Source organism: Nyctibius grandis, chromosome 11 (assembly GCF_013368605.1).
Source record: "Nyctibius grandis isolate bNycGra1 chromosome 11, bNycGra1.pri, whole genome shotgun sequence".
Taxonomy (NCBI): Eukaryota; Metazoa; Chordata; class Aves; order Nyctibiiformes; family Nyctibiidae; genus Nyctibius; species Nyctibius grandis.
In genome coordinates this window covers 4,591,346-4,619,076 of record NC_090668.1, presented here as the reverse complement: position 1 = coordinate 4,619,076, position 27,731 = coordinate 4,591,346, and the positions used below count along the sequence as shown (strand labels likewise).

Below are 27,731 nucleotides of genomic sequence, written 5' to 3'. Positions count from 1 at the left end.
GATGGTTGACGTGAAGGGTACAGCCACCTTTCCCAGGAAGGGGGAATGCACATGACTTCATGCTCTTAAAAAGTTGACACGTGATTGCTAAACGATTGTCCCAGAAGGACCTTTCAAATGACTCCCCAAGCTGTACTCTTCTGTGGAAAATTACGTATAGATATCCACTGATGGCATGATATGGAGCGTGTCTTATCAGCATGCAAGGTGTAGACAAGGAAGTCAGTGGCTGAGGTGGCTTCTGAGTAAATTATAAATCTGAGAGCTATGCAAATAACTACATGTTTAGGAAACATCTGATCAAATCATGGCAACCATAGAAAAGGTGGAGTGAGTGGTGGCACGTACATGAAGGGATGGGTGAAGGGCTTGACCCAGAACAGAACAATGCTGCAAAAATTTATAACCAGCAGCCACAACGGCTTCCAGGATTTTCTCCTGTCCCCACCCAGCTGGCTGGGCGGTTAGAAATGTTGGATCTCAATATGTTCCTCTGTCTTCCCAATGGAGCATCTTGTGAAGTGCTCAGAGGACAAAGGAGGTGCTGGTGCTACGCTTGAGACGCTGTTATGGCATCTCCTCTCTTTGGAAGAAAGAAATAGTTATTCCTGTATTTTTTAATTGATTTCTTTTTCTAACTGTTGTCAAAGGTGCTGGTAGATCTGGACAGGCGTCTTAGAATTTTCTGCATAAATTTGGGATAAAACATTTGATCTAGTAGGTCAGAAATAGAATTGCTACGCTGGGATGTGCAAGAAGCTTCAGAGGGACCCTGTTGAAGGTGACAACACCCCCCAGGCAAACATGGAAATCCTTTATAGGGTAAATAAGGGGAGGGGAATAAAAGTAGCTGCCTCCAAGGTAAGTCCTGCTTGAACTGTGCATGGAGATGGAGAACTCATGAAGGTGGAGAGATCGGGCTCAGCCCTTTGGTTACATTTTGGACCAGGCAGAGGCTTGCACTGACACCTGATGCTTACAGCAGGTATCTGGCTGCTCCACACAGGCCCCCCAGACCAACACCACACCCAAGGCTGCCCCACCACATGGGATGGCTGAAGGATCACTGCAAGGAGCCTGGGGTCCAAAACACTGTCCTCACCCTCCACGGGGAACTGGCGGGTGTGCGACCTGCAACGCTGCCCTTTGTTTCAGGGGAGCTCCTCCTCCAAGACACAGAGATGAGTCCCCCTGAGGTCATGTCACCCCTCTCCTCACCTGAGATGGTCCAGAGGTGTGTTTCATAACTTGCCAACAAGGAAAATACATGCCAAGTTTGACTGCTATAAGTGAACTGACCTACAGTCATGTCAACAAAGCATCTATCTTCTTACCTAGCAAGGCAACGATAATCCTGATCATTGACTAAAAAGGCAAATACATATTTTTCCTGAGCTAATACAAAGCAAAGCTGTTATGGCAGTAAGGATTGTTTTGCAAGGTCAACTTATGGTTATGAGGTGATCTTTATAGCACCACTGTTGTGTGCTTGAAGGAATGTGAACGACCTCTGTGGTCAGTAAAAAAAAGTTGGATGCCCAAAAGCATAAGTGAAAAAGAAACAAATATGTAACAAAGTTCTAAGTATGTTTTGTTTAGAGCTTGCTTTGGTTGTCAGTTAAAAGAGCTTGCCAGGTAGTGTTGAAGGCAAACAAAGAGAAATGGACCATGGCAAGAGATTCAAAACTTCTTTTAAACCAGGATCTCAGAGGACTTGTAGTGGCTGGTGAAGTCCTTGTGATTTTGAAGCAAGAGCAGACCCAGTCTGCACGCTGAAGCTAGCTGCCACGCAGCAAATACCGACGGAGAAAACACAGACAGAAAATGTGAAGTGGATCTGATCCAGGAGGAAAGTGGGAAAGAGAAGGGGAGGAAACTGAAGACACAGTGCTGACAGTCGTGGCAGGCAGAAGAGCTGAAGGAACCAGTTCTGCCCCCCCCCAAAAAAACACTTGTCTGCCCAAATGATGGCAAGGAACCACTTTCCTCCCCATCTTGCTGCAGGGCAGGAGCAGAGTCTGTCTGGCCACAGGACCATGTTGGCTGAGGGCATCACTGTGCCTTGAGAAGAAGAGCCAGCACCACCAGTTCCTCCTGGGAGAGAAGACAACAGAACCAAAGCACTTTAAATCTGCCACCCTGCCCCGTGAAGGCAGTGACACCTTGGACACAGCAGCAGCCAGAGGTTGGGTTCTTCAGAGCATCCCCTGGCATGCAAAAGCAGATCAAAACAGCACAAAAGCCACTTTCACAGCAAAACAAAGCCCGTGGCAACTGAAACATACTTTTTTGGCTTGCCCAGCACAGCTGCCATTGGCCTGGTCTGTTTGATGCACACAGAGGAAATCTCGGTGTGCGCTGCAGCAAGCAAGGAGCCAGCACTGCTTTTGCAATGGCAGCCTGCAACTGTGCCTCAAGAAACAGAGGCAGTTTCAAATGGAGATAAATTACCCGGGGAAAACATTGAGCCTGTGAGAAATTTCCCTGGAGACAAGGAGGGATAAGGCCCCATGGGAATCACCAGCTTCCTGGGCATCCCTGGACATGCTTAATTCTGGGCAACTCCACTTAATTCAGGGTTCTATCTGAAAATCAGCTATATTGGGGAAGAGAGTTCATCAGGGGAGCGAGAACTAGTGTTGTGGCAGCTGAAGATGACTCCTGTGACCCAAAGGGCTTGTATTGTAGCAAGAGCCCCAAGTTCTCAGCTGAGCCCCAAGTATGTTCCTCCAGTGTTTCTTCAGATTTATGAAGCCAAATGGCGAGGCTGCATGTTGCTGGTACAGCTGTGGGATTTCACAGCGACTTCCAAGCTGGGATGCAGACAGAACAACGCAGACAATTTGCACGGCGAGTCAAGTTGGGAGGCTAGCTGCAAATATGTCCCCAAAAGGAGAGGTGTCTTGAGAAAACTAGCATGGCCAGGAAGAGATGGCTGTTCCCCATCTTTCCATAATTTGCAGAGATGTAAATATTCCTGCTTCATCCACTGAGGCAGTGGATGCGGCAGGAATTGCATTGCTGTGTAAACATGGAGTAAGGCATTTCATCATGACTTCCCTCACACACACGCTCCTTCCCCTGCCCTCAGAGTAACCACAGGGGTGGCTCACAGCCACTAATTTGATGTTGACTCTGACTCAGATAAGCACTATGGGGAATGACCCTGATAGGGAGAGAAGAAATGCACCAGCCCTCGTCTGCCTGGAAGGTGGCACATTTTGCAAGAAGGAAAGCAATTCATAGATACTCCCATTCATGCAAGCAGAAGGAAGCAATAATGTTAGAAATGCAGGCTATTTTTATCTGTTTCTGGCAACTTTGCATGACGTAGCCTGTAAATTTTCTACTTTTTCCAAGGAAGTCAAGCTCGGAAAGCTTTTAGCTTCCCAGTCCTCTTAGGGAGCACAGGAACAGCTAACCTTCTTGAGATGCTTGCCAACTCCATTAGCCAAGGATCTTGGGCAGAAAACCTCTTAGCCCTGAAACCCAGAATCCCCGTAAGCTCAAGTTTTTTCCCCAATAACCCATTCTCCCAGCTGAGATACCCACATTCCAACAATGCTGCGTAGAGTTGGGTCCAGGCAAGCCCATGCACCCACATTTGGTTGAGTTTTAGCCAAAGTGCACGGCGCCACGGTGATGCTCGCTCCGCACCGGCGGTGGGATGAACCAATTCACTCCCTTTAGCACAGAAGCAGAAGGCACCTGGGCGGATATGACATGAGAGGGGACAGGACCCGATGTCCCCCAGTTATGCTCTGAAACACTGAGACTGCTGCGTCCGTGCCCAAGCTGTGTCTGGCTGGGGTGGAGGTGCAGGGAGGGCAACCAGCGGGCCCCCAGCTAAAGCTACTCCCCAGGCGTTGCCGGCGGCGGGGGGAGTCCGCGGGGCTTCGGGGGCCCGATGCTCCCCCCTGTCGGGGAGGCCCAGCGGGGCCTGGGGCCGGGCCCGCGGCCTGGGCCTGGGGCCTGGCGCCGGGGTCTGGGGCCGGGCCTGCCCGCTCCGTGCCGCGGGGGCGGCGCCGGGCCTGGCGCGGAGGGCGGCCGGGGGCAGAGGGGCGGCCCCACCGCGGGAGGCCCCGCCGCCGGCCCTTTGGACCCGGGTGCCGCGCTGAGCCCAGCCGAGCCGAGCCATGGCGGCGCCGGGGCAGAACCTGGCCGTGGTGGTGCACCGAGCCGGGGACCTGCGCCTGGTACGGGCCGGGGGGGAGCGGGCCGCGCCGGGGCCGCCGCGGCGCGGCGCGGCGCGGCTCGGCTCGGCTCGGCTCGGCGTGACCCGGGCGGAGGGGGCCGGGAGCGGGGCCGCGATCGGCGGCGCTGCGGCCCTGACGCGGGCCGGGTCGGGCCGGGCCTCATGGCGGCGGGGGCGGCCCCGCAGCGCGGCCGGGCGGGAGTAGAGGGGGAGCTGGGCCGGGCCGGGCCGGGCCGGGCCGCCCCGCGGGGCCGGGAGCTCACCGGGGCTGAGCGGGGCGGGGGGCATCCGTTCCCCCCCGGTCCCCCCGAGTGGTGCCGGGTCAGTGAGCTGAACTGGCCCCGGGCTGGGAGCGGGGAAGGGCAGCGGCAGCCCCCCGTGCTTGGGGGAGCTGACCCGCGGGGCAGGCGAGGTGAGGGGAGCCCAAAGGCTAAGGGCTGCCCGGGCCCCTCTTTGGGTGGCGCGGGGGGAAGAGGGGACAGGGAGCAGAGGGACGGGCAGCGGGTGCTGTTCGGTTGATGGTCCTGGGAGAAGGTGTTCCCAGAAAACAGAAATGGAGGGTGCTGTGTTGCTTCGTCCAGCTCATGAGAGCCCAAGAGAGAAGCAGGAAGGAGGGTTCAAAGGGAGCATGTGCCCCATTACCCTCAGGGAGATGGGGGGGCTTTATTTTCGGTTGGTGCCTCAGACTGATTCTGCTTCTCTGGCTGCGAACGCTGGGGTGTTCCCGGGTGCTGAATCACTGCCGTGCCGCTGAGGATCCGTGTTGGCCAGTTCGGCAAGTGCCAACTCAGAGAAGGAAGGTTGACATGGGCAGACATTGACAGGCAGTTTTCTGTACAAACAGTTCCGGCAGCAGGGCTCTTACGAACACGCAGACTTTGGATACCTGCAGCAGCTTGTTTGGAGGATGATTACCAGGGAAGCAGTTGACTTTTTACCCCTCCTGCACAGCTCATGCAACACGTGCCAAAGGCTAAGCGGTGTTCGTGTGGGTAATTCCTTTGTGGCACCCTTTGATATAACTGCAGTTTCACTAGAAGCACGTGCAGCCTGACTTCTTCTAGAAATAAAAGGCATCGCCACAGCGGGTGAGAACTGAGGTGGTCCCTGTAGTTCAAGAACACATTTCCAAAACCCTGTGATTTAGAAAGGTGTATGAGACTTGTGTGGGTGGATGCTGGCTCCGTCCCATCTACATTGCTGGTCTCTAAACTGGCTTGTGCCCAGATGTCAGAGTTTTTCTTGGGATTTTCATACTGCTGGAGACATCGGAGGTGGTTGTCAGTGCTCCCCTGACCTTACTGGCAGCCCTTTGGAGTGTGATCCTCCTGGGCTTCTCTAAAGTTTCTTTGGCACGATGTGAGTGGCACTCATTCCATTGCCCCACTGATCATGTAAGGAGTCTAGGTAGTGAACTCTGGACTTCTTATCTGCGTTATTGATACCTAAAGTTAGGTGAGATCATTTTCCCCAGAATTCCCACACCCTTCTTGATTCTTGTGGACGTGTTGCCCATGGGGAGAGTCACCGTGACTTCAGCAGCTGACCTGCATTATGCAAAAATGTGTTGGCTTCATTTTTGTTGACTCTCTTCTTGATCTTAGACAGTTGCCACAGGTTCCCATTCGCTGCCCCTTGAGGATTTATTGGTTTTTGTGCAGGTACCATAACCTCTCTTTATATGTCTCCTTTCACAGAAAACATTTGCTGCGTTTCCTTCACACCCTCAGTTACACCAGTTGCTGTCTCTGAACGTCTCAGTGACAACAGACAGCAAGCAGAACGTGCATCCTGCAATATTTTGGGGTCTTTCAGTTTGCTCACTCCCTGTTTTCTACACATCAGGCTGGAGGATTCCCTTTCCCCTGAGATGTCTGTTTTTTGGCACAGCTGTTACTGAAAAAAAGTGTTTTTTTTTCTGGGCTGAGGAATGCCACATACATGTTTTCAGCTGGAAGTTGGCTTGCTTTATCTCTCACTGTTCCGTTCAGTCTCTTTGAGATGGCTGAGGTGATCTGTACCTCTGATGCGTTACCAGACTGCACATTTATTAGACCTTATCTGCATAAGGGGCTACACGTAGATCAACTGCTTTTAAAAACTAAAGCTCTGGGCTGTGTCTTTAGCGGGACAAAACAAACACACCACATAGAAAAAAATGCAGATGTAGTTCTGAGCGTTGAAAATTTCAGTAGGTTGAGTTTTACTTTGATTTGCACTTCAGGCCACAGAATTTGGGCCATCCTGGCCACTTACAGCACTGATTACTCAGCAGGTGTTTTAACAGAGCAGTGCTCTGAGAATGCATTTCCAGAATTTCTCTTTTCGTGATGTTTAGATTGATACAAGCTGAGGAATATGCTGGGATAGAGAATGTATTTAATTAGCTAAAATGCAAACCAGCGCTCCCCAAAAGCAGGAAGGGATACCCTGCTTTCTCTGCAGTAGGGCAGCAGAAAATCTTGAGTTCGTTGTTAGGCAGCAGCTTCTAACCGGTGAAGCTAATATGTGGAGGACTGCTGTAAAGCAATTGCTCATCTCAAATCCAGAGATCAGTTTTCTTGCTATCTGAAGATGCTCTTGCAAGGAGAAATAACCCACCGTGGGCTCACTCATGTATATGCACCAAATTTTTGAAGAGGAACTGTGTGAATAGGAGATCTGCTCGAAGGCCTTGTGCCCAGTTTTGGGCTGTGGGTAAAGGGGTCTAAGACGCATGAAAATTTGAGCAGCAAATGGCTTATGAAGAGTTCATTGTTGGCACTAAATCCTTTGGTGGGGCTTTTCTTAGAGACGTGATCCTAGAGGTGGGTGCTAGGTGGGTATCGTACTGTCTTGGTGTTGTAAAACCCAACAAAATTATTCCTTTGTCTTTTGAGGCAGCTGAGGGAGTTCAGTGAAGGCAAAAGGCCTGCAGACCTTTTGGGTGGAAGGGTGACTTGGGGCCAAGTGACTACATGTATAATCCTGGTTTTATCATTCCTTCCATAAAGAGGTGTCATGCCAGTTGTGAGAGGATGTGACTTTAAATGTCATTTACAGTAATGTTTGCAATTGATTTATACACTGAGTTATTGTTATGTAGTAAAAATATTTCCTATTATTTATAATAATAATATAAACACTGCAATATTAATACTTTATAGAAATAGATGGTTCAGAATCTTCCTGATGACAGTGAATTTTTTTGTCAGCCAGTGGGATGAAGGGTTCTGCTGAAACTTGAGGCTGTTCCAGGGCAGGAAAGTTTAGTATGTGGCTCTTGTCTGGGCAGGGAGGGGGAAATTACTGTAAAATAGTTTGGAGAGTTGATTTACAAGCCGGCTGTGTGCTCAGTCGTAACGGATGCCCACGTTACTCCACCGTGCAAGCAAAATGAGCTGAGCTTAGGGAGGAGGTGTGGGCTGCACATTTGTATCCCTCCTTGTTGCACAGCAATGTCTTACTGGGCAGACAGAACAAAAAACCTGCTCTGCTTATGGATTTACCTGAGCTAACCCGGACTGATTTCCCACGAGGTATTCCCATGGCTATGCACAAGCAGCTGAACGCTTTTTTTTTTTTCTCCTTTTTGTCCATAGGAAAACCGTCCGATCCCAGAACCGGGTCCCAATGGTAGGTCTAGAGATGACTGCTTCTGTCTTCTTTCTTTACTGATCTCTTTCTTTTCTCATTCTCTTTTGTCGCTCCTTGATATTATAAAGAGATAAAATATTTCTGAGAAAATATAAAACAATCCAAAAAAGAATGTGTGGCTGAAACAGATAATGCTGCATTTCCACTTGAAAAGAAGAGCTGGAGCAGGCACAGATACACCCCTTTATCTGGCTTTTTTTGCTTCCTGTTTCATCAGTTCATGTATTTCACATTAAACAGCTCTTGGGACATGTCAGATGATCTTATTGCAGGACTAAATATTAATAGGCTAGGCATATGGGCTGATAGAAATTTGATTCACTAACTCTCCAGGGCTGAAATTGTAGCTAAGGGAGAAGGAAAAATTAAATGGACTTGCTCCAGTAATGGTCACACCCCTCTTAGATTGTATTAGCTTTTGTTGACAGGGGTCTTACCGTATTTTAAGCTTTCCTGGTTTGTAAATCCGTGAATAGTTTTGTATTTCAGCAGGTGTCTCATGATACCATCCATCCTAACGTGTGCCTGTGCACTTCTGGTACATTTATTTAATACTAGTAAATTCGTGTGTTTCAGTGCTGGCTTGGCCTTTGTTGTGGGGCACAGGGACAGCACACGTGCGCTCTCCCAGTGCCCGAGAAGGTGAGTTTTTCTGCAAGGAACCTTTTTTCCTTTTCTGGCAGAGGTCCTCCTGCGGATGCATTCTGTTGGGATCTGCGGGTCTGACGTTCACTACTGGCAGCACGGTCAAATTGGGGATTTTGTGGTGAAGGACCCCATGGTGTTGGGACATGAAGCTTCCGGGACTGTCGTCAAAGTGGGTTCAGGAGTGACTCATCTGAAACCAGGTAACTGGAATCAAAACTATCTTTTTATTTGTTTTCCTGCTAATGAGTTCCTGAGAGTGTGTTGATAACAGGCTGTTCTTTTTTGTTAGGTAAATTTACCTGATGATCTGAGCTGTGAATTGCACAGTGTGACCTTCTTCCTTCAAAGAGTGTCACTGTGCTGCTATTTATCACCAGGCTTGGCTACTGTAGTTTATGGCATTTCTTAGGTGTGCTTTCTCCTGGGATATCTTGAGCTGGTCTGACTTCATTTTAATGCAGAGCAGAGTGTATGCTGGTACAAGGTGCCTTTTGAAGAAGCTAGCTCAAGGTTCAGAAACCATGTGCATTGCTCTTGCCAACAACCTGCTGTTAATGTTTCTTCGCTGTGTGTGTTCTTGAAGGAGCAAACGGCCTCCTGCAGTGGAGAGAGGTCACTGGAGCAACTGCACCAGGCCTCGTGGTGTGACCTCTACAGTTCACTGTGCTTGTGAATGTCATAGAAAATGGGCTGAGCAGTGAATTTTGCAAAGTTTATAATATAATATAGCAACTTAGGCAGGGTGGAGACGACACAGGAGAGCTAGCAAGAGTTACAGAGAGACCTTAAGGGAGCCTGGGCAATAAGATGCAGGTGAAATTCAATGCAGATAAACACGTAGTGGTGTCCATGACAGAAGAAGCAAAACCAGCTTTGTATCTAAAACGATGGGCTGACCGTTGCTGGTGAAGAGTGAGACCTTTGGCTCTGACACAGTGCATGGGAATGTTGGCTCAGTAACAGTGAAAAATACAAATCAGTATTAGGAAAGGGACAGAGACTCAATCAAGAGGACATCATTTCACATCTGGAGCTCTGCATGCAGTTCTGGTCTCCTCCTTTCCACAGGGGTATAAAAGAAGTGAAAAAGTTTCAGAGGAGGACAAGGAGATGATGAGATGTGGAGCAGCGTCTCTCTGATGAATGACTAAGTTAGGAACTTGAGCTAAGAGCTGGAGAGACAACTCAGGGACATGTGACACAGGTCTGAAGGCTTGTGGAGGGCAGGGAGAGGGCATGTAAATGTTGCCTGTTCTCTGGTTCCTCCAATACAAGAGCAAGGGACAATGGGAGCCAGGTGCAGCATTTACCTAAGATGTAGCAGACCTGCAGGCCTCCTTGGCAAAGGGTGACGTGGATGCTAAAAGTTTACATGGTGGAAGGTGGAGGAGAAATTGTTGACGGTTGCTACATACAAAGAAACCACGTGCAGCCTGGCAGGCCCCGCAGCCAAATATAATGGGAGGCTGGGAGAACATTCAGTATGTGCTTGTCCTGCTCCTCTCACCCCCAGACATCCCCTGCTGGCCATATCAGAGGTGGTGCAGTGAGCTAGTTGGCTCTTTGCTTCAATCCGTCCTCCTGCTTGTTACCATGCCTGACTGAAAACCTGTTGGTAGAGAGCTTCGCTGAGAGATTTGGATTTGATTGGCTTCCTCTGCCAAATAAGATGGGCTGTCTTGTGTCCCTTGCATACTTGCAAGTTGTACTGTGGTCACACAGTTGTTTTCTTTAGTCCACCCTGCCTCGTGATTGCAATTAAATAATTACTCTTTGTCCTGCAGCATGTGTCCTTCCAACAGTCTGGGTTACTCCATCGTAGCATCAAGATGTCTCTGTTCCCCGATGAGTCCTGCCTGACTCCTGAGTGTGCTTCTGCACTATGAGATTCCTTCCCAAGGACCAGCCCTTTCCAGCTGCCAGTGTGGTGGCCAGCAGAGCTCACTCACTTTGACCTAATTATTTCTTCTTATGCTTACTACAGATTCTGAAAAAAATCTGATTGCTTGGGGTCAGGGCTGCCTTTTCACATGCTAAGGTTGAGTGCAAGGCAGCTGGAGAGAGGTTTATGTGTGACTGAGCTTCCATCTGCTCTGTGTCTGTGCCTCTGAAACACCGGCTCTTTTCAAGTAACTGTGAAGATCTTGGTGATGAGGCTGCCGTGATGGAAGTCTTAGGAACTTGCCTGGTGTGTGCAGCGTGATCTTCCTCACTTAGCAGGTGTCCCTCATGCTTCTGTTCTGCCAGGGTTTCATGCTGTCTTCCGTGGTTGTTCGGTGCTACTCATACCTGTGTGCTCATAGGTATGTGCTCATGCTCGTAACCTATGTTACTTCTTCCTGAGTAACATGATCTGCTTCCAACCCGGCAGGTGATCGGGTGGCCATCGAGCCCGGCGTCCCAAGAGAAATGGATGAGTTCTGCAAAACCGGCCGTTATAACCTGTCTCCAACCATCTTCTTCTGCGCGACGCCTCCCGATGATGGGAACTTGTGCCGCTACTACAAGCACAGTGCCAGCTACTGCTACAAGTTAGTCGGTGCTCCCTCTGCAGACAGATACATACTCCCTGGGGGGCATTAGCTGAAGCAATCACCTCTTGGCCCTGTTGAGTATTGCAGTGAGCACTCTTTACTTGAACACAACAGGTTTTAGTGCTCTCTGATGCATAAATAACATGTATAAGGCTTGGATGGAAGCCACTTTGCAAAGGATTTGTCGGGCAGGTGTAGTTTATCCCTTCTGATGCCAGACATAAACAAACATTTCTCACTTGTTTCCTGGGATGTCACCACTGTTTTACGCTTTAATTATTTTCCTTTTCTCATTTGCTCCCTGCTCTTGATTTCTTTTCTGCTGTCTTTTTAAATCCTTGCCTTCTTAGGATGGTGCCTGAAGGTCTTTGTCTGATTCTTTGAGCTGAGCTAGCTTTACTGCTGCTTTTCAGGAAACACCACATTGACTGCTGGCACCTCGCTCTGTCGTTTGAAACAAAGTCACCCTACTTAGAGCAGAACAGGAACGGAAAGCAGTGTCCCTGCAAAGCTGCTTTTTATTGTGTGGCGCTGAGTGGCCCCACTAAGCTGCCAGCATGGCACGTCTGTTTTCATATCCAGTTCAGCAAACTTGAGTATCTTCTTAATTGTGGCAGGACTGACACATTTGCTTAAAAGCAAGTCTGTGCTTAAGTACTCTGGCAAATATGCTAGAAACCTGAATAAACCTCTGCAATGTTATACCCACATAAGTGCATTTACACAAGGAGTTAAAAACAGTCTAAGGTAGTGGCTCCCTGAGTCTGGTCTACCTGTGGAGCTCGTTCTTTCTCAGTCTGTATGGAGCTGGTACTTCCATGAGCAGGAACATCCTTGGGATTGATCTTTGGTGTCTGCAGAGGAAGCGTTCAGGATCACATCAGTTGGAAGGAGGCACCTGAATGCTCTTCTCATGAGAGTCCTCAGGCAGGAAGCTTCTTTCAAAGCAGATCCCAAGCAGCTGCTGTCAGGATCAGACGCTGGTCTGGATGGGACTAACTTCTCACTGTCCAGACCCGCTGTCGCTGATTTCCTGTGTGTTGTTAAAACAACATTTTCTGACAACATCACAAGTTTTTACTTGGGAGGAAGTGGCTGGTTTGTGGCTGTCTTCTCCATGGTTTTGCTTTTTTCTCCAATTTAGTAAATATTACTTTGGCTAATTTTTTTTTTTAAGCTTTGAAATGCAAAGCCTGGAGCTGGTGCTGCTCCCTGGCATAAAGTTGCTCTGTCAGCACAGATCTGCTAAGAAAAGATGATGGCTGAGCTCAGTGGGCTCTCGCGTATTTGGGCAGATGTCTGCCCTTCTGCTGGTGGGCAGACTCGCATTGGGTGCTCTGAGTAATTTGATGGAGGTGCGATCATGCTGCAAAGTTGCCTTCTTCGTGGATGGGGCAGTGCCCAGACCCAGTAGTAGCAAATGTGATGCCCAACTCTGAGACAACTGAACTCTTGGAGTCAGGCCTTTAATGCCTCCTGGAGGTAAGGGACATATAGATATCACACAGCTGTCTTCCCACCACTGTTATTTCCGTTACTTTGTCTTCCTGTTGGCCTGGCTGAGATCTGACCTCGAGCTTCCCAGGGCTGTCAGAAAGACCTTCTTCACAGACACAGCTCCCAGCACCCGCTGTGTGAGAGCCCACGCTGGGGGCTTTCTGGAGGGCTGTGTTGTGAGGCTCAGATTTATTTCTGTCAGCAGTTCAGAAGGGTTTCACCCCCCACTCCTTTTTTTCCATCACTTAGGCTAGCTGCTGTTTCTGTCCAAAAGGTGTTTGATGCCCGCTGTACACATTTTCCCTGACTGCTGGGAGGGTGCGTGGTGGGACCAGTCCTCTGGTTGAAACACTTGGTGCATCAGGAGAGGACATCCAGGGTGTGATAGGGAGACCTGGAGCTGGCTGCCTTTGCTTTATGTCACATCACCATTGGCAGCAAGATGCTTTCTAAAGGCATGGAGCTGAATGATTCAACCCAGATGAGGGGTCTGGGAGCTCACTGATGGGTCCCAGCTATCGGGCAGCCTTTGGGGTGGTGCATACACAACTGTGGGATTTATTCCAAAGGGAACAAGTGGCAAAGGAGTTTTTGGGTTGACTCACCAAGTACTGGAGAGATGATGTGGGGAAGTTTGTGGGTCCCTGTGTTTGGTGCTTGGGAAAAGCTCACTGGTTTAGGTGCACTTGATGCTGCTTCAGAGGAGGGAGAGAGGCAATATAACCTCTTGAAATGCCTTCCAGGCCTGCATTTCTCAGACCAAGGGTGAGATTGTATTTTGCCACTGTGATTTAGACCCATGTTTGGTTTTTGAGTGTCGTGACTTTCTTCATCTCCCTCATAAACCTCTTTGGTGACTGTTGCTTGTGTCTGGTTCTTGCAGGCTTCCAGATAATGTCACCTTTGAAGAAGGAGCCCTTATCGAGCCCCTTTCGGTGGGAATCCATGCCTGCAAAAGAGCAGGAGTCACTCTGGGAAGCAAAGTCTTCGTGTCCGGCTCTGGTACGGTGAACATATTGAGTCCCTGAGTTCTCTGCCTGCCGCAGTGTGGAGGGGGATGGACAGGGTGCAAGCTGTGCTTCTAGGCTGTGCTGTAAGCATGGGTCATGGCAGAGTTACAGCGATGCTGAGGGGGACCTTGAGGCTGTCCTTGCCCATGCTGCACTACGGTGCTGCATTTCGAGCAGCCCAAATGTGCAGTGCAGTGTCTGGGTGTGCTGAGCCTACCAGCTCGAGGGAGCAGAGGAGCGGGTGGCGTTTTCCTTGCAGAGCCCCTCATGTAGCAATAGGTGCTCTCTCAGCAGCTGGTCTCACTACCCGGCGATCGTGGTGATGCTGCGATCCCAGAAATGCCCACCTGGAAACACAGTCGGATCCTCGTTTAGCATAGGAACATGCTGAGCTCTGGGCATGTTCAGAGTCTGCAGCTGGTGCTGTCTGGGAGTTGTGCATGTTCTCTTTCTTCCCTTTGTACACAGGACCAATTGGCCTTGTTAACGTGATTGTTGCTAAGATGATGGGTGCAGCGGCTGTGGTAATTACAGGTAAGTCCTCTTAACCCTTAAGAGTGTGCCTATGTCCCATGATACAACACTTTGACTGCTTCCAAATTGTTCCTTCAAGGTAACTGCTGGGGAAGGCAGCCCAAGCACAGTGGAAAGTCTGTTCATGAGTGGAGTAGTAGCGTGCGCCTGTCTGGAGGGAATCCTAATAAACACCTCATTCCCCACGACAAGACTTTGATCTCTGCACTAATTGGGGTCTATAAGAAGATGCAGGTTGCAACTGGTGCTTCTCTGCTAGGTTAGGGGACCAGAGTAATAACATCTGCTTCCTAGCACGGACAAGTTGCGTGGCTGGAGTAGCTACAGTGCTTCCAGGAGAATAAACCAGAGGCTAATGTGTGGTCCTTGGATCAAGCCTAGAGACCTTTTTCAGACTTTGAGCAGGTCTTTTGGGAAGAGGCACTGCATCTGGATGACAAAGCTCTGAGTTACAGAAGCTCCGCTTGCTCCTGGTGCCTCTGATCACTGTCTATTTCCTTTTTTTTTTTTTTCCATTTTGGGCTCTTCTGACCTCAGCTTTGTGTTTTGCCATTGGCTCATAGATCAAGCCTTGAGGATCAGGTTTCATCTTCCCTATAGTGCTTATAGACCTTGATTATATCTGCTTCTGGTCTTCACCTAGGCACGCAGACCAGGCAACACAGCGTATTTTATACCCTGTTTGGAGCTATTCTTGGAGGTTTGCTCTGAGCAGGTTTGGCTGCATCTGGAAAACCTCCAAGGGTGGAGATCCCACCTTTCCGGGTGCCTGCTCCAGGATTGCACCACCTCTTAATGAAGAAGCTTTTTCTGGGCTCCACTCACAAACTGTCATTTGTGGGTATTTCCCCCTTGTCTGCAACAACTGAAATGAGTCTTCATCATCTTTGCAGCTGCCCTTCTGCTTGTTGCAGACAGCTGTTCAGTCTCCTCTTCTCTTTGCCGTGCTTACCCAGCCCAGCTCCCTCTACCTCTCCTCAAAGGTTCAGACTCTTCTCTGTGTAGCTTGCCCAGAAGAATGGAGAGCTGGAGTAACCTCAGGATGTTCACTAGCTGAAATTTCCACCTCAGGTTTGAACAGGGCCTGGAAGTGGTGTTTCCAGCTCCCGCTGCTACTCTTTGATCCTTCTGAGTCGTGATGGCCAGGAGGAGCAGTTACAGGTATGACTAGACAACGAGCACAGGTTGCTGCAGCATTTTTGGGCCAAAGCCCCAACCTGGACCTTTCAGAAGTCTGTTACTCCACCTCCCACACTTCAGTGTATTTTTGACCTCACGATTACTGTGTTTCCATCTTCGGGTTGAGAGACAAAATTCAGGTCCCACCCTCTTGCCTTTGCGGAAGCGTCCTTCAGTGGTAGCTCATGTCAAAACCTAAGGCAGATTACTGCCTTCTCCTCCCTAAATCCTCTTGCTGCCGAGTCCAGGGCATTTTTTGCCCTGCTTGCCCCACCCTGCAGGTGTGTGCCTGGTGGACGTGATCAGCCCGGGCCTCAGATTTTGCAAAGTGTTGTCTTTTGAGGATGATGATTGCTATAGCAGGAAAAGCAGCTCTGCCTCTTGAATCACGTATGAGGAACCTTGCTGCCGAGCTGAGCTGGTGCAGCGGCTGGTGGGTGACCCGGTCCTTGGGTGGGGAAGGGCTTGGTGAGCTGGCAAGGGTTGGTGGGGCTGAGGCAGCTGATTCAGCCTGCTGCCCCATCCCCAGTCCTGCCTGGGTGTATTCTTCTGTGTAACACTGGGAGCTGCTGTTGCCTCTGCCTGTAGACTGCTCCTGGGGACCTTTGGCAAGCAGGTCTTTATAGCATGTGCCATAGGGCTCCAGGTGGCCGTAGGAAGTTCTTGGTACCTGATTTGTAGGGTCAGCAAGCTCAGCTATGTGGAATTAACCGCTTCTTATCTTTACGCCTTGGCCTAGGTAATGATCCTGACTTGTAGATGTCTCCCACCTGAGAGGTGTTTGGCTGAGATGCTCAGAGACACCCATGGAGTATTTGTCCCTAGTCAAATATTTGTACATGACATGAGCTGAGGAATGAGTTTGGTTTGGCTCGTTGCCACTGGGGATTTTGCTGCCCTTCTCAAGGAACTGCTTTTTGCATCGGCTTTAGGAGCCAACACCTCTGAGGTGACTGCCCACAAAGGCCCTCTTGTACTTTGCTACCAGATTCTTTGAATTCATTGCCCGGCGTTTTTACGATGTGTTTGCCTGTGAAGAGCTTAGTCTGCGCAGCACTTAAGGCTTTAAATGTTTGTGTTTGTTTTGACGAGCCACTCACAAATACAGAATTATCTAGAAGAGCTTTTTCCTGACGACAGCTCGCTTCCTACAGCTTCTGCAGTGAATGTCTTTGGCACACCTGGAGTCAATGAATTTTGGAAAGTTATGTCTCTGCTGAGGGGTCGGGTCCGTTCTCTGGAACTCCTGGAAAGTGGCTGCACTGTAGCTAGAGACTAATGCTCAGCCCTACCCTTCCAAAGGCTTGTGTGCGCCAAAGTTTGCCTTTCCTCCCAGATACGGCAGCTTGCCTGATAAAAGGTATTAGTGCTCCTGATAACCTTTGCCCTTCTCCCTGAAGTGCTTTATTCCTGGCAGGCTAGTGCTCTTCCTTTTGAGGGAGGGGGTATTGATGTATTTAATGGACTGCAGATCGCTGCAGAAGATTGGTTTGTTCCATGGGTCCTCACCTACTCTTCCCTAAGGTCTATGGCTTTCTCCACTCTGCTGCTGAGTAGGTGTGATTGATTGATATTTATGGGCAACCTTCTCCTGTCCTTCTGCCTTGCTGTGGACATTGCTGTTGCTCTGAAAAGCTGCTTTTCTTCTTAGAGGCATGTAAAAGAACAGCCTGATTCTCCAGCAAGTGAAGTGACAGTTCGGCTATTCATATGGCGGTTGTTGGGCTGTCTTGCCTTAGAATCGTAGAGTCATAGAATCACACAATGGTTTGGGTTGGAAGGAACCTTAAAGCCCATTCAGTTCCAACCCCCCTGCCATGGGCAGGAACACCTTTCCTCTAGACCAGGTTGCTCCAAGCCCCATCCAACCTGGCCTTGAACAGTGCCAGGGAGTGGACAGCCACAGCTTCTCTGGGCAACCTGGGCCAGGGTCTCACCACCCTCACAGGAGAGAATTTCTTCCTCATATCTCATCTCAATCTCCCCTCTTTCAGTTTAAAACCGTTCCCCCTCATCCTGTCACTACTTGCCCTTGTAAAAAGTCCCTCTCCAGCTTTCCTGTAGCCCCTTCAGGTACTGGAAGGTGCTAGAAGGTCTCCGCAGAGCCTTCTCTTCTCCAGGCTGAACAGCCCCAACTCTCTCAACCTGTCTCCAGAGCAGAGGTGCTCCAGCCCCCTGATCATCTTCATGGCCTCCTCTGGACTCGCTCCAACAGCTCCATGTCCTCCTCTTGGGTTGGGGGCCCCAGAGCTGGACGCAGCACTGCAGGGGGGGTCTCACGAGAGCGGAGCAGAGGGGCAGAATCCCCTCCCTCGCCCTGCTGGCCACGCTGCTGGGGATGCAGCCCAGGACACGGTTGGCTTTGTGGGCTGCAAGTGCACGTTGCCGGCTCATGGTGAGCTTCTTGTCAGCCATCACCCCCAAGTCCTTCTCCCCAAGGCTGCTCTCAATCCGTTCTCCACCCAGCCTGTGTTAGTGCTTGGGGTTGCCCCAACCCACGTGCAGGACCTTTCACTTGGCCTTGCTGAACTTCATGTGGTTCACACGGGCCCAGCTCTCCAGCCTGTCAAGGTCCCTCTGGATGGCATCCCTTCCCTCCAGCGTGTCGACCACACTGCACAGCTTGGTGTTGTCAGCAAACTTGCTGAGGGCGCGCTCAATCCCACTGTCCATGTCACCTACAAAGATGTTAAACAGGACCGGCCCCAATACCGACCCCTGAGGAACGCCAGTCCTCACTGGTGTCCACTTGGACATTGAGCCATTGACCGCAACTCTTTGAGTGCGACCATCCAGCCAATAAACCAATTACTCTGTCACTAAAGGCACACTTAGTAATTCGTACTTAAGGGAAACTATTCCCCTTGTGCTATCTAAATCTGAAGTCCTGGGTGCTGATGCCTCCAGAAACTCTGGAAGTCAAGGTCAGGGAAGATGAATATCTGGACAGAGTTCAACTCCTTTGTGAAAGAAGATCAACATAGAAAGTGTGAGAGCTTCAAGAATATTTGCCTGTTAAGTTGGCTCGTAAACCATCAGGAGAAGCTTAAGTGCAATTTGATAACTTCCGTGGGAGCAGAGATACGGGAATGGGCTACTCTTAGTCTGGCAGCCAAAACTTGTAATTAGCTCCAGTGCTGGGAAGTGAAAACTAATTTCTGACTAGAGGCAAGATGCAACCCTTTAATTGTATAATTGTCCAGTTTCCCAAGAGTTGTGTGGGTTTCAGCCACAATAAGGTTTAAAATCCGAATGACTTGATCCTTCTTAAGTGTCTGGGGCTCTAAACATATAATAACCTTCTCATTCGACAACCTGCAGATCTGGCAGCTTCAGTAAGTGCTTAGCGGTGGTTCACTGAGGCCAGGTGTACCAAGATGTGATCACAGCCCTGACCAGGTCTGACGGTATTGCTGCTGCGTCCTGTATCCCTCTCTGATGTGAGGACTTCCTTCCCAAGCAGATCAGCAAACCAGGGGCCAACTACAGGAAAGACGTGGGGGTTTTTTTGCTGCTTGAGAGTGACTTTTGTGGGCACTTTGAAATGCGGTGGCTGGCAGGGCCTGTTGCTCCAGGACACTGCCTCTGGGTGTATTTATGCCAAAGAGACAGGATGAAATGTATTAGTGACTGGACAAATACTATAAATGGCTGAATCCAGCTGTGTCTGCTGCAAACTCGTGTTTTGAGACCAAACTTCATGGGGAGTTTGGTCCATTGCTGGGAGCACTGTTGAGCCCCCGTGGTCTCCTTTGGGAGACACCAGCCATGCCAGGCAGAAGTGTTTCTCAGCACTTCAAGTGCCTCAAAAATGCCCATGCCCATGCTCTTGCTGAGTTGGAGGTCTCTGAGTGCAGCTCAGCTAGCAGAGGGTCAAGCATGACTGTACATGCGGCCTGAGACCCAAATGCTCAGAGCTTGGGAGGGACAGACGTGACTAATGCCTCCTGCAGCCACAGGAACGAGAGGCTTCCAGGGTGATGCTGCCCTCACTTTTCAGCCTTGGCTTTTCCTCCTTCGTCTGCATTTTATTACCCTTTGTTATCCCTTTTTGAAACTCCCTCCACAGGTCTCCTGGGTGCTCATCTTGGTGGGTGTGCCCACACCTGACATCCCAAGCCTTCCCACTGCCTTTGGGGGCATATCCGTCGCCTGCCCTGGCAGTAAGTAACGTCACGTTCGCAGTGTGATGGGCAGTGTGATGGGCAGGGTAGGTCCTCTGCCTGGGGCTGAGTTAGAGCGGCTCATGTCAGAGCAGTGGCCTCATCCTCCTTCTCTTTTCTCCTGATGTTTTCCCCCCACCCCCATCTCTAACTTCTCTGAAGACTGTGCCCTGGTGAGAGGGGTATTTTCCTCTTTGTGGTGGGTAGGTGCACTGTATGTCCTGGAGAGGAGTGTACCGTTGGCAAAGGCATCATTTTCCAAGTCTCTCCTCTGGCAGGAGACATTGCTCACCCCTCACTTTTGAGTCTAAGAAATCTTGGCTGTTACAGCTCAGTTTCCACCTTTGATGCGGACGCCTTTTCCAGTGCCAGCACACAGGCCCCTGTAGACCACTGCTTCAGTGTAAGGCAAAGAGGTTCCTGGGAAATGCCACTCCTCTGCTGTCCACCTCCTTATCTCCAGAGGTGTCCTGGTCACCAGTCGTGCCTGGAGAGGGAGGAGTGGTTTCTTTCCAGGGGCGCGTAAGAAAAGAGACAAACAGTGTGGCTACCCACCAGGGCAGCTCACCCCACGGTACAAACCATTTTATGGATCTTCAAAAGATATTTACAGTGCTGTCAAGATCCCTCTGGACAGAGTACCAGAGTACAGCCATGCCCTCACAGACGCTTGTCATCACCAGCTTTGTTGCTCTGTGTTAATGGGGTATCTGAGGTCCACCACATTACCAGATCCACTCGCTTTATTTCTGTGGGCTTACCTGCTCGTTCATCTGTGACTGAAACCACTTGAGAGGTGCTCAGCAGCCTCCAGTGCTGTTACAAGGCGGCTAAAAGGATGGGAGAGGTCTGTAACAGCAGGAACACACTCAGTGTTGACAACTAATGCATTCTGCAGTTCGCTCAGCTGAAAGCATCTGCTGATGGTTCACTGAGGAAGCTCTCAGAGAGCTCATGATCTGCTCTCATCTCGTACTGTTAGAAGTGAAATGGCCACGTGAACGACCCTCTGAGCCTGACGTCTGCTGTCAGAAAGACTTCTCGGTGCTGTACTGTCCATAGCCAGGTGATTTCGGGGCCATCAGGGAGCAAGGTCAGAGCAACCTTGCCTCTGCCTAGTGTCCCCTGAGAGGTATCCTTGAGGGTGTGAGCAGTAGCAAATAATCTTGAGAGCCAGGGAATGAAAATGCAGAAGTGAGGGGTGGTTTTTTGCCTCATTGTAGGCTCATCCGTAGGTGAACTCGCTGAGTGTGTGTATATCGTGTTTTTTTACAGTCCGTTTTCCTTAGTGGATTATGGTCCCGCGTGAATTAGTGAAGCTGCTTCATGAAAGAGTCATTGCCAGAGAGACCCTGGGCAGTGCAGTCTTAGACAGTGGCAGTTTTGGTGAGACACAACCATGCTGTTCAAACAGGGCAAGTGTAGCTCAGCCCTGCCCTGTCTTGCCCTCCTGCTGCCTTTTGCCGTTGCCTCCACTGAGGTTCCTCTGCTCTGCGGTGTCGGGACAGCAATACACCAGTGCTTGGCCATGGCTCTTCCTGCTGTGGTTCCTGCTTGTGGCATTGGTGTGCATGCCCTTTGGAGTTAAGCTTGGCCGTCTGGTTTGTCTTGGCACACTCTCAGTGTTCCTGCAGTACCAAAGAGAGATTGGCAGATCTACGAACTGATTGTCTTAGAAGACACCTGTTGAGTCTAGTGGTGGCAGCTGTTCCTTCGCTCGGACATTGCTTTGCATGGTGTGGATTTCATCTGTGGGTTTATGCTTTAGCCTCTTGGAAGCACATCTTCTTCTGCAGCTGGAAAGCCTTTGGCATCTCCTGTGTCTTTAAGTTGTCCTCATCACTCATCCTTCTCTGCCTGCCCAGAGAAGTCAGCAAGTCTCCTCCCTGCCTCCTCACCGAAGGCTGCGCGAATTTGAGGGAGGGAATGTAGACCCTCTCCTCTCCTGGTTGTGTGCTGCCCTGTGAACACATGTTGAGGCCCCAGACGTGTGCTTCCATCAGGGCTCCTTGATGGTGGCCTGCTTGCATCAAGGGTGGGAAGCCCTTTGGTCTAAGTGGTCTACGTAAGTTCTTGAGAAGGTACCAGCAGGCTGCAGTTTCCCACCTTGTCCTGCCACATAACAAATGCTGTCTTCTGTCCCGAGAGAGCTAACAGCTGGTCACCAAACAAGGTGGCTCTGTTGAGACGTCAGCTGGGGGTAGGAAGCAGATTGCAGGCTCAGGTTCTTTCTCCCCTTCTGCTTCACGTAGTGCTCCAGTTCTTTACTTGTTTTCTTTCCCCAGATTTATCTGCCTCTCGCCTGCAAAAAGCCAAGGAGGTGGGGGCAGATTTCACCATTCAGGTGAAGAATGAGACCCCGCAGGAGGTGGCCTCCAAAGTGGAAAGTCTGCTTGGCTGCATGCCCGAGATAACTGTGGAGTGTACGGGAGTGCAGGCCTGCATCCAGGCTGGCATATATGTGAGTACCACCTGTCCCCGAGGTAGAGCAGTGGTGGCACTGGCTTATTCTGGGATGCCGCAGCGAATGACAGTGGTTGCTCCCCCATAGCGCTTAATTTCAGTGGGCTTGGTGCGGGGGAGAGAAGGTGCTCGTTAGACAACAAACTAAGAGAGAGAGTTAAAGACTTAATGTCTTTGCAGGCAGCATGGGGATAATTGTCTGATTTGATGCTCAGGTGCTTTACCACTTACTGAAGAGACCCCAAAACCCAAGCATGGCTACGCGGCAGTGTCAGGGAGCTGGTACAGGTAGGGCAGCATCTTCCATTAAGTTGAAGTTATGTCCAAATAAGGAGAATAATTAAGAAAATTAATACCAGCAGGTGAAGAAAGCAGTTAAGGAGGGGATGTTTTGCTGTCATGAACTGCCTAAGGGGAGGATGTGGAGAAGGTAGTGCAGAGTTCCACAGTGAAAGGAGAGGAGACAGATGGGGCAAGCTGCAAAAAGGGAAATTCCAGTGGAGCATCAGGCTCTTGGTTTTAAACCTCTCCTGTTGAAATCCAAAAGTACTGTTGGTACTCCTAAGTGCTGGACATTTTTCAGAATGAGATTTAGATGCCAAAATCCTTCAGAGATTTTTGGAAAATTGCTTTTTAAGCCTTGTTTATGGTGTGTTTCACTCTTAAGGGCTCCTGAGAGCATCCTGCCTCTTCCCTGGCTTCTCCGCCATGCCCCGGACGGTCCATTACAGCCACAAAGTGTGGCTTGATTTTTTTACAGACCGCTGCGCAGGCTCTGGTGACTGTGTTTTGCAAAATACAACGTATTTCTGTGTTTGTTCTCCAGGCCACTCGTTCTGGTGGGACCTTGGTGCTGGTGGGGCTGGGGCCTGACATGGTCACTGTGCCCATTGTGAACGCCGCCGTGCGGGAGGTGGATATCCGGGGGATATTCCGCTACTGCAACACGTGAGTCTCGTGCAGGGTGGGCTGATGTGCCTCCAAGTATGTCCTTAAGAAATTCTTGCTTTCCATGAGGAGAGAGGTCATGGAAAAGGCTGGTTTTCCTTACAGTTGGTTAAACCTCATGTCACTCTGAAGTGCCAGTGCTGCAGTGCAGACAGTCTGACTGGTGGGTCCTGGATTTTATGCCTTGGTTTCTGGATGAGCCCTGCACTGCAAACTTGACCACAACAAAGCAGCCCAGCTGGATTGTCCCACTGCCCTATTTCATGCAGCATTTGGTGCAAAGAAAGGAAGAGACCTAATAAACCCTTACCCCGCGACAAGCAAGCAGGCCAAAATGGAAAAAAAAAATAATTAACATTTGTGCCTTCAACTCTTATGCCCTGTAGAAAGGGAAGGCCAGGTGCTGGGGGTGATTTGGAAGAGACTGGGATTGCCCACAAATGTCGTGGCTCATGGCATGGCAGGGAGGAACACAAAGCTTTTAGCTGCTTCAGCCCTTTATGCTGAGAGATCTCTAAGCAGCAGCTTGGCCTGGCCCTGATCCTACATGCTGCTTTGTGAAAAGCTGGCTGCCTGCTGGCATCCACCTTCTTAACTCTTATGTTGTCCATTTTGAGGCAAATGATATGGGGCACCTTAATTCTGGGCAAAGAGTCAAAATCCCAAGCGCCACATCCTACGCCAACCCAGCCTTGCTGCTGGTGCCTGGCTCTGCTCTCCTTGCTTGTCATGGAAGGAAATCACATCGTTGGTCTTGTTGGAGATCAGTGAATGCTGGGGTGAGCAAGAGCCTTCTTTAGTTTTCATCATTTTGCTGGAGCTGAGGATACATCTGGAACCAGCCTGAAGGCGTGTTTGCTCTCTGCAGAGATCTGAACTGCATGGCTCATGGACAGGCAGGTCTTTGAGCGTACTGAAAGCTGGCCTTGCCCTGAAGGCAGGAGAAGCTCAGCTGTCCTCTCTTTGATCTTGTAGTGCTTGGGCGAGGTTTGAGACCCAGTGTTGCACATTTTCAGCCTGGTTTCTGCTCTGTTCAGCACTGTAGTTTCTTGCTAGTGGAGCAAGAATCTGTGCTTAGTCTGTAGAGGTTGTTTTCCAGGAAGGATTTGAGAGATGTAGTCAAGTTCCTTCTTAAAATGAGAAATCACAGAATCACAGAATCAACCAGGTTGGAAGAGCCCTCTGGGATCATCGAGTCCAACCATTGCCCTGACACCACCATGGCAACTAGACTATGGCACTAAGTGCCATGTCCAGTCTTTTCTTAAACCCCTCCAGAGATGGTGACTCCACCACCTCCCTGGGCAGCCCATTCCAATGTCTAATAACCCTTTCTGAAAAGAAATGCTTCCTAATGTCCAACCTGAACCTCCCCTGGCGAAGCTTGAGGCTGTGTCCTCTTGTCCTATCACTAGTTGCCTGGGAGAAGAGGCCGACTCCCACTCCACTACAACTTCCCTTCAGGTAGTTGTAGACTTCAATAAGGTCACCTCTGAGCCTCCTCTTCTCCAGGCTAAACACCCCCAGCTCCCTCAGCTGTTCCTCGTAGGTCAGACCCTCCAGACCCTTCACCAGCTTGGTCACCCTCCTCTGGACTCGCTCCAACACCTCAACATCTTTCTTGAAGTGCGGGGCCCAGAACTGGACACAGTACTCAAATGTCTTTAAGTAGGCAGTTTGGGAATTCGATTAGCTGCTGCATCCCTTTGTATCCCCATCACTCCAATTTGTGAAGCACAGCCAGCTGTCTGTGTATAGCAGTGCCTGCCTTCTCAGTGCTCAACAGCCCAGAGCAGTCGGCTTGTCCCATCTCCCATGCCTGATGCTTGAGGTTCCCCCTCCTGAAGGTTGGTTGTGGGCAAAACTCCTCTTGGTTGCCTGGGCTGAGGAAATGTCTGTAATGAAGCCAGGCTCCTCCGTGCTCTTTCCTTCGGGCCCCAAACTGGTGACTGCTCTCGTCTCCTGCTCTCCGTTTCCCTTGCAGGTGGCCCGTGGCAATTGCTCTGCTTGCGTCCAAGCGGATCAACGTCAAGCCCTTGGTGACGCACCGCTTCCCCCTAGAAAAGGCTCTTGAGGCGTTCGAGACCACCAAGAGGGGCGAGGGGGTAAAAGTCATGCTGAAGTGTGACCCCACAGACCACAACCCCTGAGATGCCACGGTGCCCGGCCCTCTCTCCCCCGTTACGCCGCCTGCCTGAGATGAGAAGCATGAGGCCGCAGGAGGCTGATGTATGGCTGTTGCATGTTTACACAGCCACCTTACGCAGGCGCTGCTTTGTAATAGAGCTAGAAAATCAAACGATAATGAGGGTGAATGACACTGAGGGATACACCGTTTGGGTATTAACAGGTAACTACAAATGGGGAACCAATAGGGAATAGTTTGAATCAAAATGCTGCTGTTTGGTTATGGTTTGCACAGTTGGCTCTTCTCCGGCAGACCCCAAGCACAGAAGAGCCTGGGTGTCTCTGCGCTTGTTGGGCAGAGCCGCCTGCGTGGCCGTGGGAGGGTGTCACCAGCCACATGGGTGAAGCGAGGATGGAGATGCTCACACTCCACCTTCCCACCCCAGCACTGCCCTGGGGCAGCACTTGCCACAGCTCTTCCCGCATGGCAGCCCCTGGGCGCAGGGTAGCCCTACGTGAATACTCCCACCTTCCAGTCACACCTTCCCTCGGGGACGCTCAGGGACTGTAACAGCCTGTGGAACAAAGCCTGGCCAGCCCCCCTCTGAGGGAAGCATCTGCACGTTCAGGTCATTCTCTCCATGCTCTTTGCAAGTAGAAAACTTTGGGCCCAAAGCTCAGAGCTTCTTCTTTTTGAAGAAGCTAGTCTGGAGGCCAGCGGGGACCATATCTGCTGTGTCATACCCCACCAGTGGCTCCTCGTGGGGCAGAAGGACCACTGCAGAGCAGGCTGCGGTGTGTTTGCAGGAAAACTGCCCTGTCTCTGGCTGGGCCCGTAGAGAGCCCTGTCCTTATGTGGCTCCCAAGGAGGGGCTGCTGTTTTGTGGGGCACAGCTTGCTTTGAGCATGGAGGGGAGCGCAGGTGAGAAGTAAGGGGACAGCATCACTCAAAAGGTTTTACCACTGCGAATGAATTGTAGCTTTTCGGGTATACCAGGCCTTCCTGCTGAGTTTGTGAGCCATGAACAAGGTACTAGCGAGGTAGCAGGTTGCAGATAACAAAATCTAATCTTCGATTACAGTCAAGTTAATTTTATTACTGGGAGGTCAGTCCCTTTCTTGGGCCGGTACTGAACTTTCCTCAATAAATGCTAGCTACCTGATGTGCCTGTGTCCATGGAAGTGTTGGGTGGGTGGTTGGAAGGGGTCTCTGACTTCGGGCCCTGGGGTCTGTGCAGACCCCTGGGCTGTTGCGCCACTGGGTCTCTCCAGGCTGCAGGTGAGCTCGGTGCTGGCAGGACCGTGAAACCTTAAATGACCCAACTGCTTGTAAATCATAGAACCGTAGCATGGTTTGGGTTGGAAGGGACCTTAAAGCTCATCCAGTTCCAACCCCCTGCCACGGGCAGGGACACCTTCCACCAGACCAGGTTGCTCCAAGCCCCATCCAACCTGGCCTTGAACACTGCCAGGGAGGGGGCAGCCACAGCTTCTCTGGGCAACCTGGGCCAGTGTCTCACCACCCTCACAGCAAAGAATTTCTTCCTAAGATCTAATCTAAATCTCCCCTCCTTCAGTTTAAAACCATTCTCCCTCATCCAAATCAAAGCCTGTATTTATTGCAGAGGTGATGAAGTTAATCTTGGCAGAGATTGCCATCGCAAAGACCCTGTTGTTACTGGGAAATGGAGACCTACTCCCTGTGGTGTTGGGGGGCCATTCAGCACCCTGAGGGCTGAAGCTATTCCCACAGCTCCGGCTCTTTGGGCTCCTTGGCTGTAATTTGCTCCCACGCCAGGTCTCGCTGGGGACGTCATTGCTACTGCAAGGGCATTGCTGGGGGTGATGGGTCTGGTAGGACACAGTCTATGGGGCTGTGCCTGGGCTCAAATCCATATACCTGCCTCCACCCCACGTGCACCACCAGTGCAGGGGAAACTCACTCCCATTTAACCCATTTCCCAGCGGGCTGGCGTAAGTACTCTGTAACAGGAGCAAGGCCAGCACTTTGCCACAAGCATTGCAAGTCTCCAGGTGACCGAGACCCAACTATAGGAGGCAAGAAAGTGTTTTAAAACTTCAGACGTCAGCTTTATTTAAGCTCAATCACAGCCTGCGAGAGCAGCAGCCCAGCGATGTAAAGCCAGACATTAATTAAACAAGCACAAATGATCCCTGATCAAAGGATGGTGACGCTACTGAAAGAAGCCAACGTGAACACAACTAAGGCCCTGTGCAAACCCAGGGAAGGCTCCGAGTGCTAATGAGCAGGCACAAATGGGTGTGTTAGGAAAGCTGAGCCTGCTTCAAGGAGAGGGATTGTGGGGAGCTCTCTGGCTCCTCAGCCCATGTGTGTGCCACACAGGTCTTGGGGCAAAGTGCTGTGAATTCAGGTTGTGCAGGCACCGAGCTATTCCCCAGAGCTGTTCAGAGACGTTCCCTGAGCCACCTGGCAGAGCACGAGCTCTGTCTTGCAGGATTAAGGTGGCAGAGCCGGGCTTAACTCAAATACTGGGTTTTCTGGATTGGGACACGCCAACCCGACCCTGGGCGTGGGTCTGCAGGCGTGCGTGGATGGTAGCAGGATGCCTTGGGCTCAGGGGTTCACAGTAGGGCTGTGTGGGGTGATGCTGGGATGGCAATGCTTTACTGGTGCACCACGTGCTGGTCTCTGCATCCATGGTCTCGTCCATGGATGGCTTTCTGCTGGGGATGGTGGTGGGTGGAAGCCCAGGGCCATGACCACCCAAAGCATTGCTGCACAGGTGCTGGGGTTGAACACACATTTCCAGTGAAG

At 50.7% G+C, this 27,731-nt stretch overlaps 1 protein-coding gene across 3 annotated transcripts; it reads left to right on the top strand.

Moving 5' to 3' along the window:
• The first annotated feature begins 4,052 nt into the window (after positions 1–4,052).
• SORD (sorbitol dehydrogenase) lies at positions 4,053–26,097 on the top strand. Of its 3 annotated transcripts, none has more exons than XM_068410137.1 (9): positions 4,053–4,196; positions 7,777–7,810; positions 8,515–8,679; positions 10,851–11,010; positions 13,394–13,512; positions 13,989–14,054; positions 21,727–21,857; positions 22,686–22,807; positions 24,792–26,097. In XM_068410137.1, the coding sequence occupies exons 1-9, from the start codon at positions 4,137–4,139 to the stop codon at positions 24,955–24,957; spliced, it is 1,023 nt and encodes a 340-aa protein (XP_068266238.1). In that variant the 5' UTR covers positions 4,053–4,136; the 3' UTR covers positions 24,958–26,097. The 3 variants fall into 3 exon arrangements, with proteins under 3 accessions (XP_068266238.1, XP_068266237.1, XP_068266239.1); XM_068410136.1 differs by having other exon boundaries at positions 21,682–21,857; XM_068410138.1 differs by lacking the exon at positions 13,989–14,054 and having other exon boundaries at positions 21,682–21,857.
• Positions 26,098–27,731: the final 1,634 nt, after the last annotated feature.

Coding starts and splice junctions, on each gene's coding strand:
- SORD (XM_068410136.1), top strand. CDS start 4,137: ATGGCGGCGCCGGGGCAGAACCTGGCCGTGGTGGTGCACCGAGCCGGG. Junction 11,011..13,393: donor AGTGCCAGCTACTGCTACAA/GTTAGTCGGTGC, acceptor TGGTTCTTGCAG/GCTTCCAGATAATGTCACCT. Junction 21,858..22,685: donor GCATCCAGGCTGGCATATAT/GTGAGTACCACC, acceptor TTTGTTCTCCAG/GCCACTCGTTCTGGTGGGAC.